At 45.0% G+C, this 17,654-nt stretch overlaps 1 protein-coding gene across 2 annotated transcripts in view; it reads right to left on the bottom strand.

Annotated features, from left to right (window-relative positions):
• TNPO1 (transportin 1) overlaps positions 1-12,586 on the bottom strand; it is a 217,033-nt gene extending 204,447 nt beyond the window's left edge. For both annotated transcript variants that reach the window (XR_016314853.1, XM_089689021.1), the window contains exon 1: positions 12,342-12,586. Coding sequence is in view for 1 of the 2 variants with exons in the window: in XM_089689021.1 (XP_089545147.1) it covers positions 12,342-12,446 (105 nt within the window). In the remaining variant the exon portion in view is untranslated. The remainder of the gene's footprint in view (positions 1-12,341) is intronic.
• Positions 12,587-17,654: the final 5,068 nt, after the last annotated feature.

The following is a 17,654-nucleotide window of genomic DNA, read 5'->3' as shown; positions in this document are numbered from 1 at the left end:
TCATCACATAGTTTGGCTCCTTTTTTAAATCATAACAATAACAAATTACCCAAATAGCCCTGATCAAAAGTTTACATACCCTGGAATGCTTGGCCTTTAGTACAGGCACACAAGGTGACAAAAAGTTTTAAAAATGGCAATTAAAAGTTAATTTCTCCACATCCGTGGCTTTTTAAATTGCAATTATTGTCTGTGTATAAATAGTCAATGAATTTGTTTGCTCTCAGGTGGATGCACTGAGCAGGCTAAATACTGACCCATAGGGAACAGAAAAGAACGGTCTAAAGTTCTATATAACAAGGAAATGGAAATTTACAAAGATGGAAAAGGAAATAAAAATATGTCCGAAGCCTTAAATATGCCAGTCAGTACTGTTCAATCACTTAAGAGTGGAAAATTTGGGGATCTCGACACCAATCCAAGGTCAGGTAGACCAAGAAAGATAGCAGCCACAAGTGCCAGAGCAATTGTTTGGGATACAAAAGAAAAAAAAAAAAACACAGGTTTTGCAGGCTGCTCTGCTGGGAAAAAAAAAAAAAAAACACGCTGTGGTCGTTTCAAGGAGCATAATACGATGATACATAAACAAAAATAAACTGCATGGTCAAGTTGCCAGAAAGAAGCCTTTACTTTGCCAATGCTACAAAAAAAAGGCCAGTTACAATATTTCTGACAACACCTTGACACGCCTCACAGCCTCTAGCAAACTTTTATCTGGAGTGACGAGACCAAAATTGTGCTTTAAGATCACAACTATAAGCGCTGTTTGGAGAGGGGCCAACAAGGCCTATAATGACAGAATACCATCCCCACTGTGAAGTATGGTGTTAGCTCTAAATGCGCGGGGGAATCATGTGAAAATTGATGGCAAGGTGAATGCAGCATTTTATCAGAAAATACTGGCAGACAATTTGTATTCTCCACATGCATGGAGGCTATGCATGGGACGCTCTCGACTTTCAAACAATGACCTAAAACACAAGGCCAAGTAGACCTTCCAGTGGTTACAGCAGAAAAAAAGGTGAATATTTCAGAGTGGCCATCACAGCCTCCAGACCTTAAAGTGTTACTAAACCCCCAACAGTAAAATCAGTCTGTATCTGCAGTAAAGCATACTTGTTATACTCACTGTTTGATCCTCTCTTCTCTAATCTTCCCCTTCTTACACTGTTCCCTAAATATCTGACAAAGCATAGGCTTGGAGTCATTCTCCACATGCTCAGTTTGGTGTGTATTGCTAGAGGTTTTTTCTTTTAGGAGAGTGCATGTGATCAGTACAGGGCCAATCAGCACTGTCCAGACAGAGGTCAGGGGTCCTGCATCCTCCTAGAGGTAAATGAAAACTCCTCCTACAAGCTTTAACCAGTGCTCTGGTGAACACTGATAGAAGTCACAAAACTGCTATGTACTGCTGATGAGAAAAGGTATTTAGCAGTTTATATTTACAAACATAATTGCATTTCCATGTTCTGTGTATTGCGGGAGACCAGATATAATGAATTCAGGGTCCTGGGTTTAGCTACACCAATATCATCGAGCCACTCTGGGGAGAACACAAAACGTGCAGTTCAAGCAAGAAGACCAAAGACACTGCATGATCTGGAGGTATTTTGCCAATACAAATGGGCAGTTATACCACCTGCAAGAATTCAGGGACTCAAACAACTATTACAAAACACTGCACACTGTCACTGATGCTAACGGGGGCAATACACAGCATTAAGAACTAAGGGTATGCAGACTTTTGAACAGGGGTCATTTCATTTGTTCACTTGTCACCATGTTATGTTTTATGATTGTTCCATTCTGTTGTGATCTACAGTGTAATATGAATCCCATAATAAATAAAAGAAATGTGTTTTGCCTGCTCACTCATGTTTTCTTTAAAAATGGTACATACTTTATTTTACTAATTCTCCAAGCGTATGCAAACTTTTGCGCACAACTGTAGTTTGTGTGATACAACACAAGATCATTTATCTGTCCATACAGTAATCAATTGGATGTCAGTCAGCCCTGGAAGGCTTTCACCCTTAGACAATCATTGTAGGACTGCCAAATACCACCTTTTATGCCAGGACAATTAAACGCTCGCTGTATTTAACCTCTTTCCGCCTGGCCTATGGCCGAATGGCGGCCGGCAAAAACCCTTACCTTTCCGGGTGGACGCCATATGGCGTCCTTTAGGGCATGCGCAGTTTGCGTGCCTGCAGAGCCATGCGATCTGTCACCAGCCGTGTACCTCGGACACGGCCGATGACAGATCTGAGTACCGCCTCGTTGCCGGTACCATGTGAACTGCTGTGACCAATCACAGCAGGTCACATGACAGTTGTATACAATGGATGGCTTCATTCATGCCATCCAGTGTATACTAGTGTGTCTAGCTGTGAATGGTCACAGCAATTACATGCCCACCACACTATCACACCCCCACTATAAGTCACTGATCAAAGCCATTCGTATTATATTAAAAAAATCCAGAATGCACAGTTTGCAGACGCTATAACTTTCACGTAAACCAATAAAATTTTGGCCAATATTTATGAGGAAATATGATTTTTTTTCTTGTTGGATAGGTTTTATAGCAGAAAGTAAAAAATAGTGTTTATATTGCAAAAAATAAAACCCAGTGGCGATCAAACACCACCAAAAGCAAGCTCTATTTGTGTGAAAAAAATCATAAATGTAATTTGGGTACAGTGTTGCATGACCAATCAATTGCCAGTTAAAGTAGCACAGTTCTGAACTGCAAAACATGGCCTGGTTTTGAAGGGGGTAAAATCTGGAGCTCAAGTGGTTAAAGTGGAACTTTAGACTCCACAATGAAAATTGAAGACGGGCAGGAATTTTAATGCATGCATACATGCTGTGTCCCTTCTGCATTAAGTGCCTGTTTATACCAGAAACTGTAAATAACTGCACATTTTTTCCCTTGTACCTATGCATGCAGTTGACGCGTGTTTTTCTATATGCATTTGTCCTGTGAGGTCACTGCCTTCTTTCTTTCTGGGCTTCTATGTGCCCTTTGAAGAGTTGCAGCACGTTTGCATACGTTTTTGTGCATTTGCGGTGTGGAAAAATGCAGCATGCTATACTTTTCTTCATAGCAATGGTGTGAACTATGCCCATAGAATAGCCTGGATTTCCGACTGTCTATGCAGTTGAGTGAAGTCAACTGCATTCGGTGTGAAAGGACCCTAAAGCTACTTATCTGCCTGTCCACCCCTGTACAATAGGCTGCCTAAGTGCAGCTCTCTGCACACCTTCGGCAAAGCTGAGTGACAAAAAACTTGTGAATGTCGTCCTCTCTGCTCAGACAATGACAGTGGCCAGCAAACGAGACCTGGAAGTCTGCCGCCCAAAGATTTCAGCGGCTGGCAGCGAGTTCCGGGATCAGTGCATCATAATGTATCGATGTCAGTCTTTGTGACAACAATGGATCTTTCCATGGAAACTGTGAAGAGTGTAGATACAAAGGGGCATGAGTGTTATTTATGGCATTACCTGATGAAATTCATTAAATTTTAACTTTTACATACAATTACGGTTTTTCCACTTCCTCATTCCTTAGGATGATATAACCAGGACCTAACAGATGCATCCTGGGAAGTTTTCATTTGACTGGCAGAGCTTTGTTTTCGGTGACAGAGATGGCCAACTGTTGATCTCTAAAAGAGGTCACTAATAAAAAGGGGACTCTGATATAGTGAAGGGTGCTAATATGAAGGGACACTAATATGGGATGGGGGGGGTCTCTAACGGGTGTGCGGATAGGTGACCAATATAATGCAAGGTCTCTTAAGGGGATGATATCGGGGGGACTGATCTAATGGGGGGGGGTGCTGACTTCTGAGCAGCAGCAAGCACCCTCCCTTAGCTCACAGTACCCTTATATCAGTGCCCCCCCAAGTCTTATTTCCTGATCTACTAGAAGCAGATAAAGATACTTCTTCACCCGGATAATCACATTTAGATGACAAACTGCTGTGATTGGTGCAGACATCCAATAACACTGATATAAAGGTGTGAACACATGGAAGATGCACTCCGCGCGGGAAACGTTCAATGAAATGACAACTGATAGGTTTCCATGGAAACTAAATGCTTCTCATAGCAACACACAGCTCGAGGCTGCCTGTCCTAAAATTGCAGGACACATCAGGCAGGAAACATCTATTGCTGGAAAAATGCAGTCAGAGTCATACATTTCTCTCAGTGTTCCTCTCTCCACCTTATACATTCCTCTCAATGTCCCCAATCTCTGTTCCTGTTGGTGGGGCTCCTGGGTGTCTCCTCTCACCTGAGTAGAGTTCTGCCAGCTCCTGGGCCCCCCACCCTGGGCTGCCCTCTTTGTGGGGTATGGCCAGGTCACTCTCGAGCATTGGGCAGAGTCGGGGCTCACTGTAGGCTCCTCCGTGAGCCGTCCTCGCCATCTTTCCTGCAGCCAACCGGAGAGGCCAATGTCCCCAGCTTGCCTCCCGATTGGGGGGGGGGGGGCGCGGAGGATCAAAAGGGGGCTGGAAGCTCCGGCCAACAGAGAGGCTGACTGGCTGCCCACTCATCACTCCCCCATGCAAGGTACAGTGGGGCAAAAAAGTATTTAGTCAGCCACCAATTGTGCAAGTTCTCCCACTTACAAAGATGAGAGAGGCATGTAATTGGCATCATAGGTAGACCTCAACTATGAGAGACAAAATGAGAAAAAAAATCCAGACAATCACATTGGCTGATTTGGAAAGAATTTATTTGCAAATTATGGTGGAAAATAAGTATTTGGTCAATATCAAAAGTTCATTTCAATACTTTGTTATATATCCTTTGTTGGCAATGACATTTCCTGTAAGTCTTCACAAGGTTGGCACACACTGTTGCTGGTATGTTGGCCCATTCCTCCATGCAGATCTCCTCTAGAGCAGTGATGTTTTGGGGCTGTCGCTGGGCAACACAGACTTTCAACTCCCTCCAAAGGTTTTCTATGGGGTTGAGATCTGGAGACTGGCTAGGCCACTCCAGGACCTTGAAATGCTTCTTACGAAGCCACTCCTTCGTTGCCCGGGCGGTATGTTTGGGATTATCATGTTGGAAGACCCAGCCACGTTTCATCTTCAATGCCCTTGCTGATGGAAGGAGGTTTGCACTCAAAATCTCACGATACATGGCCCCATTCATTCTGTCCTGTACATGGATCAGTCGTCCTGGTCCCTTTGCGGAGCAACAGCTCCAAAGCATGATGTTGCCACCCCAAAGCATTCACAGTAGGTATGGTGTTCTTTGGCTGCAACTCAGCATTCTCTCTCCTCCAAACACGACGAGTTGTGTTTCTACCAAACAGTTCTATTTTGGTTTCATCTGACCACATGACATTCTCCCAATCCTCTTCTGGATCATCGAAATGCTCTCTAGCAAACTTCAGACAGGCAGGGGGACACGTCTGGCACTACAGGATCTGTGTCCCTGGCAGCGTAGTGTGTTACTGATGGTAGCCTTTGTTACGTTGTTATGTTGGTCCCAGCTCTCTGCAGGTCATTCACTAGGTCCCCCCATGTGGTCCTGAGATTTTTGCTCACCGTTCTTGTGATCATTTTGACCCCACGGGGTGAGATCTTGCAGGGAGCCCCAGATTGAGGGAGATTATCAGTGGTCTTGTATGTCTTCCATTTTCTAATTATTACTCCCACAGTTGATTTGTTCACACCAAGCTGCTTGCCTATTGCAGATTCAGTCTTCCCAGCCTGGTGCAGGTCTACAATTTTGTTTCTGGTGTCCTTCGACAGCTCTTTGGTCTTCACCATAGTGGAGTTTGGAGTGTGACTGTTTGAGGTTGTGGACAGGTGTCTTTTATACTGATAACAAGTTCAAACAGGTGCCATTGATACAGGTAATGAGTGCAGGACAGAGGAGCCTCTTAAAGAAGAAGGTACAGGTCTGTGAGAGACAGAAATCTTGCTTGTTTGTAGGTGACCAAATACTTATTTTCCACCATAATTTGCAAATAAATTCTTTCCAAATTAGCCAATGTGATTGTCTGGATTTTTTTCTCATTTTGTCTCTCATAGTTGAGGTCTACCTATGATGCCAATTACAGGTCTCTCTCATCTTTTTAAGTGGGAGAACTTGCACAATTGGTGGCTGACTAAATACTTTTTTGCCCCACTGTAGGTATGTGATACGCAGCCAGAGAGAAGCTCAGTAGGTGGCTGCCTGGGCATACCAAGGTCATGATTTCTGGTAGCTGCGACAACCTGGGATTTGTCGAGCCCTGCTTATAGTAGACACTGGGGTCATGAAAATAAGAATTTTACCCAACACAGCAGCATCCTCACATGGGACACCCATCATTAAAGATCATATATTTTTGTATAGCAAACGTCTGAAAAATGTTTCCTCTCCTCCTCATCCAATCAGTGAAAGCCTTGTATTCTTTGAAAAAAGATACAAGATATTCTATGAAATGTGGTAGTGTTGAGCAAGTGACCACCTGTAGCAGTGCTAACTACCACAGTGAACATAATCTGTCAGATCTGCATACTCAACCCTGCTTTTACACCTAGTAGGAGTTTATGTAAGCACTTAAAACAGGCTATTTTTTAGTGTTTCTGCACAAGAATACATGGTTTTTGAAGTGTTGCAAGCATTTATGCAAATGCATGCAAGCTCCTGGGTGGGATGAGAGCAGTTGTTCAGACACAAACACAAAATAAAACTATTCTTGTGCATTTACAGGTGCTTCTATTAAAAAGTCCCCATGGACAAAACACACTTCCCAAAAAATGCTCATGTACCTTTTTGAATTTCCAGTATACGCATAAGCTGCAAACAACCTCTTTTGAATGGGATTCCTACTGCTGAGCATTTTCACATGTAGGCTTAGGCACAACAAATGCTCAGGTGTGAATGAGGGATGACACTATGCTAAGCTGTACAGATGCAACCCAAATAATTCCAGGGGTTCGGCATTGATTGTTTTTAGGTTAAGATACACTTTAAGCTAAACATAGAGCCATCAACTAAAACTAGATAACCACAACTTGTTCACAAGCAATACAACAACTTGGTTTAGGTCAATTTGACACAAACCAAAATACTGTTGGGAGACATCTCTGGACTTATGCAGCATTGTTAAATCTTAACAGCTTTAGCATTACTGCCCTGAAGCTACTTGTCCTGGAATGACAGCTTACAGCAGAAGCATCTCACACAGATATGCTGCTCTGTGACACTCCCTATAGCCCTAAAGAGATAATGAACACTTTCAAGCCATCAGAAGTACTCATTAGATGTCACCCAACTTAAAGATCAGCAAGCCAACGTCTGCACACGGTGCACCAGAAAACACCGAGTTGTGAATAAAGGTAAAGCTGGCGGTGGAAGCAAACATACAGGACTGCAGCCACAGTCTCTGCACCAACCAGTTGTCGTAACTAGAGAGGAGCACAGGTTTGTTCCAGACTTAAAGTGGTATAAAACCCAAAAGAAACATTATAATGAAGGTACCAATTCTTAGATGTGATGGCTACATTCGGTTTCTTTTTTTAGTCTCTTATTTTGATGTGGTGATCCCACCAGTCTGTATGTCAACTAAATAGGCTGTCCTTTAGATGTAGCACAGTTGAGACAATCCATTTACCACCAACAGGAGTGCTTACAACGGTCAACTTTTATGTAAAACCTTTATTCCAAAAGGAACTAAACTGTTTATGTAACTGCTTACAGTGTTGACTGGAGCTTGGCTTTAATTTGTTAGTGTATTTAAATCTGCTAGTAACACTAACCCCCCCCCCCCCCAGAACACTGCTGCTGTCCAAAGTCATCTCTGTTGCTCCTTCACTCAGAATGGGGGCACCAGAACTCCAGGTGAAAATGAAGGGGGAAAAGCCTAAAAATGTAAACTAATGTAGACAAATCTATTAATTTGTAAGCTGCAATATATAACAATTTTTGGTTTTAATACTGCTTTAACCAGTTCCTGTCCGCGCTATAGCCAAAAGATGGCTACAGCGCAGACGGCTAGTTGGGGGAGGGCGTACTTCGGACACAGTTGATCACATGACTAAGAAACAGGTCAATCACAACCGCTTTTACCATGTGACCAGCTGTGTCCAATCACAGCTAATCACCAAGTAAATAGGAAATGCCGGTTATCGGCAGTCCTCTCCTCACACTGACAATGTGTGAGAAGAGGAGAGCCGGTAAGTGGCATCTCGCAGGGGAATATCTACACTGATCATCAGGGCATTGATCATCAGTATCCTAGTGATCAGTGTAGCCCTAACAGTGCAGCCAATGGTGCCCATCTGTGCTGGCAGTGCCTATCATTGAAGGAGAAAAATTACTTATTTACAAAACTTTATAACAGAAACTAAGAACATTTTGTTTTCTAAATTTTTGGTCTCTTAGTTTGTTTAGCAAAAAATAAAAACCCCAGTGGTGATCAAATACAACCAAAAGAAAGCTATATTTTTCTAAAAAAATGATAAAAATTTAGTGTTGCATGACCGCGCAATTGTCAAAGGATGAAAGCGCTGAAAGCTGGTCTTGAACTCGGCAAAAGTGCCAGGTAGGCAAGTGGTTAAAGGACAAGTTCACCCCCCCGAAGAGCATGCAAAGCATTACACCCACGATCACTGAATCATGGATACAATTTCAAGATTCCTGCAGACAAGCCCTACAGCTTTCAGTCCATACCCCTGTACAGGCTGTCAATTTGAAAACTGCAGTGTTTGGGAATAAACTAGCGCACTCATCAGCGCCCTCACTGCTCATTGAGAATTACAAGATGTTTGCAGTGGTGGCCGACAGGACTTGGAGTTGACTCACAGATCCTAGTCAATGAATGACACGGCTACGCAGGTGGAGCCTCACACAGCCGTGCCGTTTTGAAAATCAACAGCAGGTAAGGGGACAGATAGTGCTGGAGCATGTGACACCCTAAATATGAGTGTAATATGCTCCAGAAGGTGAACTTACCCTTAAGGCTCCGTTCACACCAGTGCGGTTTTTAGTGCTTTTTGCAGAAACGCACTCCAGTCCATTTAACATGGTTTCCTAAGAAACATGTTCACATCTATGCTTTTTTGAGCTGCTGAGTTTTTGAAAAGGGCCAGGGACTTTTTTTTAAAGCAAAAAGCAGCGTTTTTGCTACAACAGAGTTCAATGGAAAATCTGCTGAAATGCATGGTAGTGCATTTTTGCAGCATTTTGCATTTTTATTCTGCTCATCAATATAAAAAAAAAAAAAAAAAAAAAAAAAAAAAAGCTGAGCAGAACGTGGTAAAAACATGTTAAAAACGCATCGAAACTGTGTGTAGAAAAACACAAAACAAACTGTGCAAAGCACTGCAAAATGGACAAAACGCAAACTGCATTGGTGTGAAGGGAGCCTTAAAGTGGATTTTGTCAAGTCAGCAGCTAAAAACTGTAAAAAAAAAAAAAAAAAAAAAAACACGCACTCACCTGTCCCTCGATCCCGCGGTGTCCTCCCCTCAGCACGTTTTACCAGCCGTCCTGTGTTCCCGGAATCTTCAGTATGGGCACCCGGCTGTGACAGCTTGTGGTTTCACAGCTGGTTGCCTACTGCGCATGCATAAGTAGCGCTGTGAATGGTCCCATAGTCTTATACAACCTGTCAAGTGTACCAGAAGACTATGAGGGGTGGACAACTTCTGCTTCCAATCGCCTAGGTGATCTCAACAGAAGTGGGGGCGGTCACCTGTCAATTTCGGGTACCCCCCACACCCCAAAAGGTGCACATCCTTAACGGGGAGTGGGGGACCAGTCCTTAAAGCAGAACTTCCCCTTCTGAGTGAAGCTTCGCTTTAAGTTTGGATTAAACCTGGAACCAAGCAAGCTTTCCCTCCCGCCTAATCAGCTGCTGCATTCCCACCAAGAGTGGTGGGGATGCTGGTGACATCATTGACCAAATAAGGCCCCATGGCCATATTGTGTCAATGACATGGTCCAAATATGGTCTCATGGCTGCATTAAGTCGGTCATGTCACGAGCATCACCATCCCTTTGTTGCATGCAAGAGAATACGCTAGCTGTGGCTGATCGGGTACGAGTGGTAGTTTGTTGCTGGGTTTGTCCTGAACCTAAAGCTGACCACAAAGGGATTTGGCTGGTTCAGGAGGGACTGGCTAAATTTCCTGCTCAAGAGAAGTCGTTCTAATAATAGACTTCTTTTGAATGTGAATGTTGGATTTCTCCATCCACCTTTCTTGTGTGGATGGGGGAATCTGTTCAGTTCACCCCACCAACAGTACATTTGCACAGTGGATAACCATACATGTCACAGCATACATAGCACACCGCATTGCTGAGCAGCGACATAAATAATGGGTCATTTTGTACACTTCATATAAAGTGAAGAAAAAAAAAAAAAGCTGTGTGCTGCAATAAAACATACATCATAACACCCCTGCTGCACGCCACTGCAGTTCAAAGGCTTCCCTCACAATTTCAGTGTGCAGGCAGATGCGTTGTGAACAGGCCCTACGTTTATACCAAACCCATGCTGTGGTAATAACCATGTAAACGGACTGTCCCAGCATAAGCCTATGTAAACGTGTTCACATGCCTGCCAGCCTGCATTTTCCTGCAACACAGAGTCCAATAACACTGCCCTGGACATCTGTCACATGCTAAACTGCAGCAGTTTAGTGTGCGGCAGCTGTCAGTTCCAGCTGTAGTCAGCCAGAATAGGGAGCTGTGTAATACACATTTCAGCACATCAGTTTTTTTTTTTTTGTACCAACTTTATTTGAAGCATGCAAAAGTGATATTTCATTCATGTCACTGTATAGCAGTGTGGTGCACTGTTCATATATATCACCCCACCTGTCCAAGTAGGAAACAGGATGTGACAGGGAGGCTGCAAGAGCTGCCTGGAGCACTGTGACCCCTGACAGTTTGGGGGGGGGGGGGGGGTAAAAACAACTCAACTAAGGGGTTTTACCACCCCCTATAAGTCTGCATTCGCACGAACATGCTACGGTTTACCCTTGCCGCAGGTGTAGCGTAGTGTGCACCGATGGCTTTTCTGCGAGCTAGCCGAACTTTGCCATAGACTTCTAATATATTGTGTGGCTGCGGTGCACCTACTGAAAGTATACCAAAACTGCATTTGCGAGATTTGGTGTGCTCTCAGAAAGCGCACAACACCCGCGCTGCACTCGTGGATCCGTGTGACAGAAGCCCATTAGTTAACCTTTTTATATGTGCTAACATGCCCACTGCAGAAGTGCAGTATGTGTGTAGGTTAATACACCGACCTTTTCCTCTTCCAGCTTCTGCTGGCATCGCTCTCCAGGCTGCTAGAAAGGTCCCAAGCAAAGTGCACTTGATATCACTCCACCTGTGACAGGTTATTTTGACACGCTGGGACGGTGGGTCGACAAGCCCAGATCACGATCAATGGGTTGCTGACCCCGAACGTGTTTTTCTGTTGTGAAGTCGAGGGCCACATCAGAGGGCTCTGTGGAACGCAGCCACAGCTAGAGCACCCTTGGCCTAAGCATATGTATGTTAGAGTGGGCAACCTGAGGCGGCCCTCCAGCTCTTGAAGAATTACAAGTCCTGTTGTGCCTATGAGTCATGCTTGCTGTCAGTCCTGCAATGCCACATGGGACATGTAGTTCCACAACAGCCGGAAGGTCACAGTTTGACCATCCCTGGTGGGAAGGTGGCTTTGCACACACCACAAAAGCTGGGCATTTTCCTGCATGTGTGCTGAGGGCCCATAGGAGACAATGGTTTCTGTCCTGTCACACCATACACGTGCAGGAAAAGGCAACACAGCGGTGAAGAAGCAGACAGGCGCAGGCTGACATCTGGGGGGGGACAAACAGGTGTCTGACCCCGGTGCGATCAATCATTCCCTAGACAGAAGTCAGCCGGTGTCTCCCAATCCTGATAGTGGGTTTGGCTAGCCATGGTCTCAAGTCTATGGCAGGCTATAAGGACACACAGACTTCCTGCCAGGGGCTCCTCTTGTCTCCTGTGACAGGTAGATGGTGACAACAGGTCACCCTGAGCAGGAACATGTGGTCACCCTCTGAGCACCCTGCCATTCTCCTCCTAGGATGCCCTGGCCTTCCCATGACCCCATAATCCCTCCCCGGCCTGTGTCTACGGCCAGGCCTGACATGTGCCGGGTGTGGCGGGAAGAAGGCTCAGGCCTCGGGCTCGCAGTGACGGAGAGCTGTCAGCACCCCCCCACACACACCCACTTCCGCGCCCCGCAGCCGGCTTCAACCCTGACTAGGCCCCAAGCCTCCGACCTGTCCACCGCTTCACAAGCCGGAGCGGACAGCAGGCCTTGGCGCACACATGAAGGATACTTGTTGCACGGCTCTCTGGGTGGACGTGTCCGGAGACTGCGACTCTTTCAGCAGCTGCAGGATCTGCTGGAGGCCCTGCTCGTCCGGCTTCCACTCGTACTCCATGCTGGGGGGGCGCGGGACACGGACACGGCGCGGCTTTCCCGAGGCGGAGAGGAGGAGGCGGCCTGCCTGGCCGGGAAATGGAGGCGGCTGCGTCGCGGTCCTACTGCCCGCCAACAGCACCACCACCGACCGACCGAGTGCCCGCCCACCGCTACAGGCTCAGACACATCGCGAGGAGCGCCACCTACAGGCACATGAAGGAGGAGCCCTCCTTGTGTGCACGGCTGTGTGTGCTCAGCTATCACCTCACTAGTCTGCCACTCTCATAGCAACACTCCCCAATGTCTGCAGGGTGACCTTCATCACCATATATATATATATATATACATCAATAAAGTATATTTAACAACAATTATTATAAGACAGGATTTATAGTGATAACAAATTGCACAGCACTTTACAATATGAAGCCATATAACACATCACTCAGCCATAACATTATGACCACTAACAGGCTAACGCAACAGAAATATGCAGCCTTCTCGGTGCGTGGGCCTTAACACTGAGCGGTCGCATGTATGCGTACCTAAAAAAAAACAGACCTGTGCCAAGAGCGCACACAGTGCATGCTCATGGCACAGTTACCAGCGGCTAACAGCTCCCACTCTCTGCAATCAGGAGCTTTCTGAACATGACAGCCAATCACGGCAGACCCCACCCCTGACATTTGAAACTCCTTAAAAAACTGCCAGGTGGTACCGGCGTCAAGGGGTTTAAGTAGGACTAGAGGCATTTTTCCCCCCCATTTTGGATAGTGTAAGGCCGGCCATACATGGGTCAATTTTCTAACAATTTTTCATTTGAAAATCGGACCTAAGAATAATCGGCTGATTTTCACTCTGTTAGTGGGGCAATGGCACAGGCCAATTTTTGTGGTTCCTACACATTTTGTTTATCAGGCATGCTGGAAACATTATGAAAAAAGACCGATTTTCGAAATCATTGGTGGCAACATTGGATTACAGAACGAAAGATGTTTTTGATTTTGGTTCGAAAAATTGTTCACAATTCGACCCATGTATGGCCTGCTTAAGATTTTTTTTTTTTTTTCCATCTGTGTCCCATTGTGGAGATTTCCCTTCACTTTCTGTCCCAAAGCCAAACATGAGGTGAGAGGATATCCCTGCAAATTAAGGGAATTCCCTGGGGACCCCCAAGTCACCAGAACTAGTGACCCCATTGGAAGATTTCTCTGCTATGATTTTCTGGAGACAATTCAAAATTTGGGTTTTTGTTTTCTTTCATATCAATGATAATGGTAAACAGGACAAATAGAGAGGGGGAATTTCCCTAATGGCTGTACAGACTGCAAAAAAAAAACCGACAGGTGTTCTAATCCCTCTCCACTTTATCCCAAATTAAAAAAAATATTTTTAGTTATACTTTAAATTATATTCTGATGACAAGCAGGGATTCTCTCACTTTGGAGGGATTTCCTTTCACTTCCTGTTTTGGCTATGGGACAGGAAGTGAAGGGAAAACTCTTCAATAGGACACAGATAGTATTAAAAAAAAAAAAAAAAAACCAAAACCTGACGGGGTTATAACCTTCCCTTTTGTTTATCCAAACTTAGGAAAAAAGTTTTGCCATTCTACTTTAAAGTGGTAGTTAACAGAAAAAAAATGGGCCCCTGCAGGATAACGTCATAATGTTCTTGCAGTGCATTATTACATGTCAGATTTACCCACAACAGTAAAATTAGTCTGTATATGCAGTAAGGCTACGTTCACACTAGCCTTGTTTTCAAGCACCAGAAAGGTGTTTGGGAAGCGTTTTTACCGCTTCCCAAACGCCTCGGACAATTCTGCCCATTGCAGCACATGGTGCTGTTCTAGCGGTAGCGTCGCAGCGCGTCGCGGCAAAACAGATGCCTCTGGTCAAGTCAGGAGGCGTTGAAGCCTCCTATTCTAGTCTATGGTGCCATTCCGCAAACTCCCGGCCAGCGTTTGCAGTGCAGTTGCGAAGCGGTTGCGGGGAGTTTGCGGAGCGGTAACACCATCCAAACTTCGTTATAGGCGTTTGTGGGGCGTTTTTAACGCTCTGCAAACGCCTAGCAACCCCTGCTGAACCGCGCATGCGGCGTTTGCCGAGCGTTAAAAAACGCCCCGCAAACGCCGGACCAATGCTTGCCAAACGCTATAGGGGCGTTTGGCAAGAGTTGGTAAAACAGTCAAGTGTGAACGAGCCCTAAAGCATGCTTGTTATACTCACTGTGGAACCTAAGGGGTTAATCCTCTGCATTGTGTAAAAAGGCTGTTTGATCCTGTCTTCTCTGCCTCTCCTCTTGTTCAGAGGTCCACCGTCTGATCTCCAGATAAGACATGCTGAACCCATAGCCACATGAGCGTCTCCATAGCGTGGCTCCATAGACACATAGCTCAGGAGCGAGCAGACAGCATGTGCCCCCATAGCAAACAGCTTGCTATAGGGACACACAAAGAAGAGGAGGAGCCAAGTGGGCTGGCAGGGGACCCAAGAAGAAGAGGATGGGGGCCGCTCTGTGCAATACCACTGCACAGAGCAGGTAAGTATAACATGTTTGTTATTTTAATTTTTAAAAAATAAGACTTTAGTAACATTTTGGATCTGCTACTGATTGGCTTGTTGCCAGATACCACAGCATACCTTCAGAGGTCTAGTAGCATCCATGCCTCAATGTTTTTATGGCAAAAGGGTGACCTACTCGATATTATGTGGGCGGTCATTTTGTTATTGCTGATCAGTGTGTTTCCACACCTGGGACTACAGCTGCCTCGTATAGCCACCTCATACAAAGCTAGGTTCACACCTATGCAGGTTGCGTTTGACCCGTTTATGCATTGAATTTTGCGTTGCATTTTTGCACCTGCATTTGTGACGCATTTTGCATTTTAAAAATTTTTCTTGTTGCTAGGCAGATTTAAAACGCATCAAAAACATAGCAAAAACGCATTACATGCTTTTCTGCAGCATTTCCATTGAAGTCTATAGAACCAAAAATGCGACTTTTTGTGTTAAAAAAAGTCCCTGACCCTGTCCAAAAAACGCACCGGTTGAAAACACGGAGATGTGAACATGTCCCATAGGAAATCATGTTAGATGGACTGTACTACATTTCTGCAAAACGCTGCGGAAAACGCTTAGGTGTGAACCTAGGGTAATGAATGGCTGTACAAGACTGTACTCAGGTTAAACGCTGCTACCAGTGAAGCCCACCATGTGTACAACCCTAGACAGAGACAGTCCATATCCAGAGGCAAACATAGTTATGCATGTAGTAAAAAAAAACCTGAAAGGTAAAGGGATAAATAAGTGTTCCTTGCTGTTCTCCATGCCACTCAGTAAACTTAGCCACCACATACTCTACAGCAATGAGCCAATAGAAATGTTTCAAAGTCTACACACCAAAAAATCCAAGGGGCTCCCACCTCATTCCTCCCAATCGTCCTTCATTTGGAACCTGATCCCTCTATGCTTCTTTCCTTCTCACTTATAAAATATATTAAATGTAACACTTGAAGAATTCCAAGCATTGTATCATTTTTACATGGTTACATTGATCCAGCTTGAATAAATGTAACTATGTACAGTGTAAACCATACCTGGCTGATCTTTGTGGAAGCTGTTAACCACTTGCCTACCAGGCACTTTCACACCCTTCCTGCCCAGGTCAATTTTCAGCTTTCAGCGCTGTCACACTTTGACAATTGCGCGGTCACTCAACACTGTACCCAAACAAAAATTTTATAATTTATTTTAGACAGAGCTTTCTTTTGGTGCTATTTAATCACCACTGGGTTTTTTTTATTTTTTGCTAAATAAACTAAGAAAGACTGAAAACTTTGAAAATAACTATTTTTTTTCTTAGTTTCTGTTATAAATTGTTGTAAATAAGTAATTTTTCTCCTTCACTGATGTGCACTAATGAGGCTGCAGTGATGGGCACTGATAGGCTGCAGTGATGGGCACTGATAGGCGGCACTGATGGGCATCAATGCATCACTGGTTGACATTGACAGGCATCACTAATGGACACTGAAAGGCAGTACTGATGGGCACTGATAGGTGGCACTGATTGGAACTGTTAGGCAGCACTAACTGGCACTGATAGGTGGCACTGATTGGAACTGTTAGGCAGCACTGACAAACATTGATAGGCGGCACTGATGGACACTGATAGGTGGCATTGACTGGCACTGATAGGCAGCACTAAAAGGCAGCTCTGATGCGCATTGATATGTGGCACTGATGTGCACTGATATGTGGCATTGATGTGCACTGGTATGTGGCATTGATGGGCACTGACAGGTGGTCCTGATGACCAGTGTACATTTTCTCTCTGAGGAATGCCGATCAGCTGTGATTGGACACAGCTGATCACATGATAGAGCCAATTCCATCGGCTCTTTACTGTGATCTGATCTGTCTCAGGGACACAGTGCACCACCGATCGCCCCCTGGGGGTGCGCATGCGCAGCTAGAGTGGGAGGAAGTCATATGACGTCCTCCCAAAATGAGGGACTCATCGCCCTCCTGTCATTTCCCTATATGGCGGGCGGGAGGCAGTTAATCACTGCAGTAGACACCACTACTTCTGTGATCTCCATTTACTACCAGGTCCTGTACTGACCGGCCACCCTGCAGCATTGTGATCACATGAAGTCAGCCTCTCAGCACAGGAGCCATTCAGAAAATGCTTTGCATTTCCACTGTTCACACAATTGCACTGCTGTAATGTGCATTTTACATTTTCAAGCACTATGAAGCCTATCATTTTTAATTGCACCCCAATGTACCTTGCCAATAGTGTTGGGTGAAATTTACAGCAATACATAGAAGCACACTAGGTTATGTTGTGGTGCTCTGTGCTACAAAAAATAGCACACGCACCTTTTCGGTGCAATAGGCAGTCCTTTCAAGCAAATGGGCTGCCTTTTAGGCAATACACGTTAGTGCCCAAAATAAGATATGTTAATGCCTCTTGCATAGTCTAACCAGTGTACATTCAGTCTGGGCATTTTAGTGCACCCAGGTTGTCACTTTCATCCTGGACATTCTACCCTGAACGCACAGGGCGCTCAACGCCAGTACCACTTGATATATCATTCAGTCCATCATAGACTTTGACCGACTTTGTCAGCAGAGTTGTTTGCTGCCCCTGTGCCTCCTGGGCACAATAAATGCTGGGATTGGATGCACACAGACTAGAGGCACTAGTGTAGAAGAAG

The sequence above is a fragment of the Staurois parvus genome, unplaced genomic scaffold (genome assembly GCF_062004578.1).
Source record: "Staurois parvus isolate SC_StPar_1 unplaced genomic scaffold, SC_StPar_1.0 ptg000466l, whole genome shotgun sequence".
Classification (NCBI taxonomy): Eukaryota; Metazoa; Chordata; class Amphibia; order Anura; family Ranidae; genus Staurois; species Staurois parvus.
Note: the sequence above shows the minus strand (reverse complement) of the source record. Positions and strands in the feature narration are given on the sequence as shown.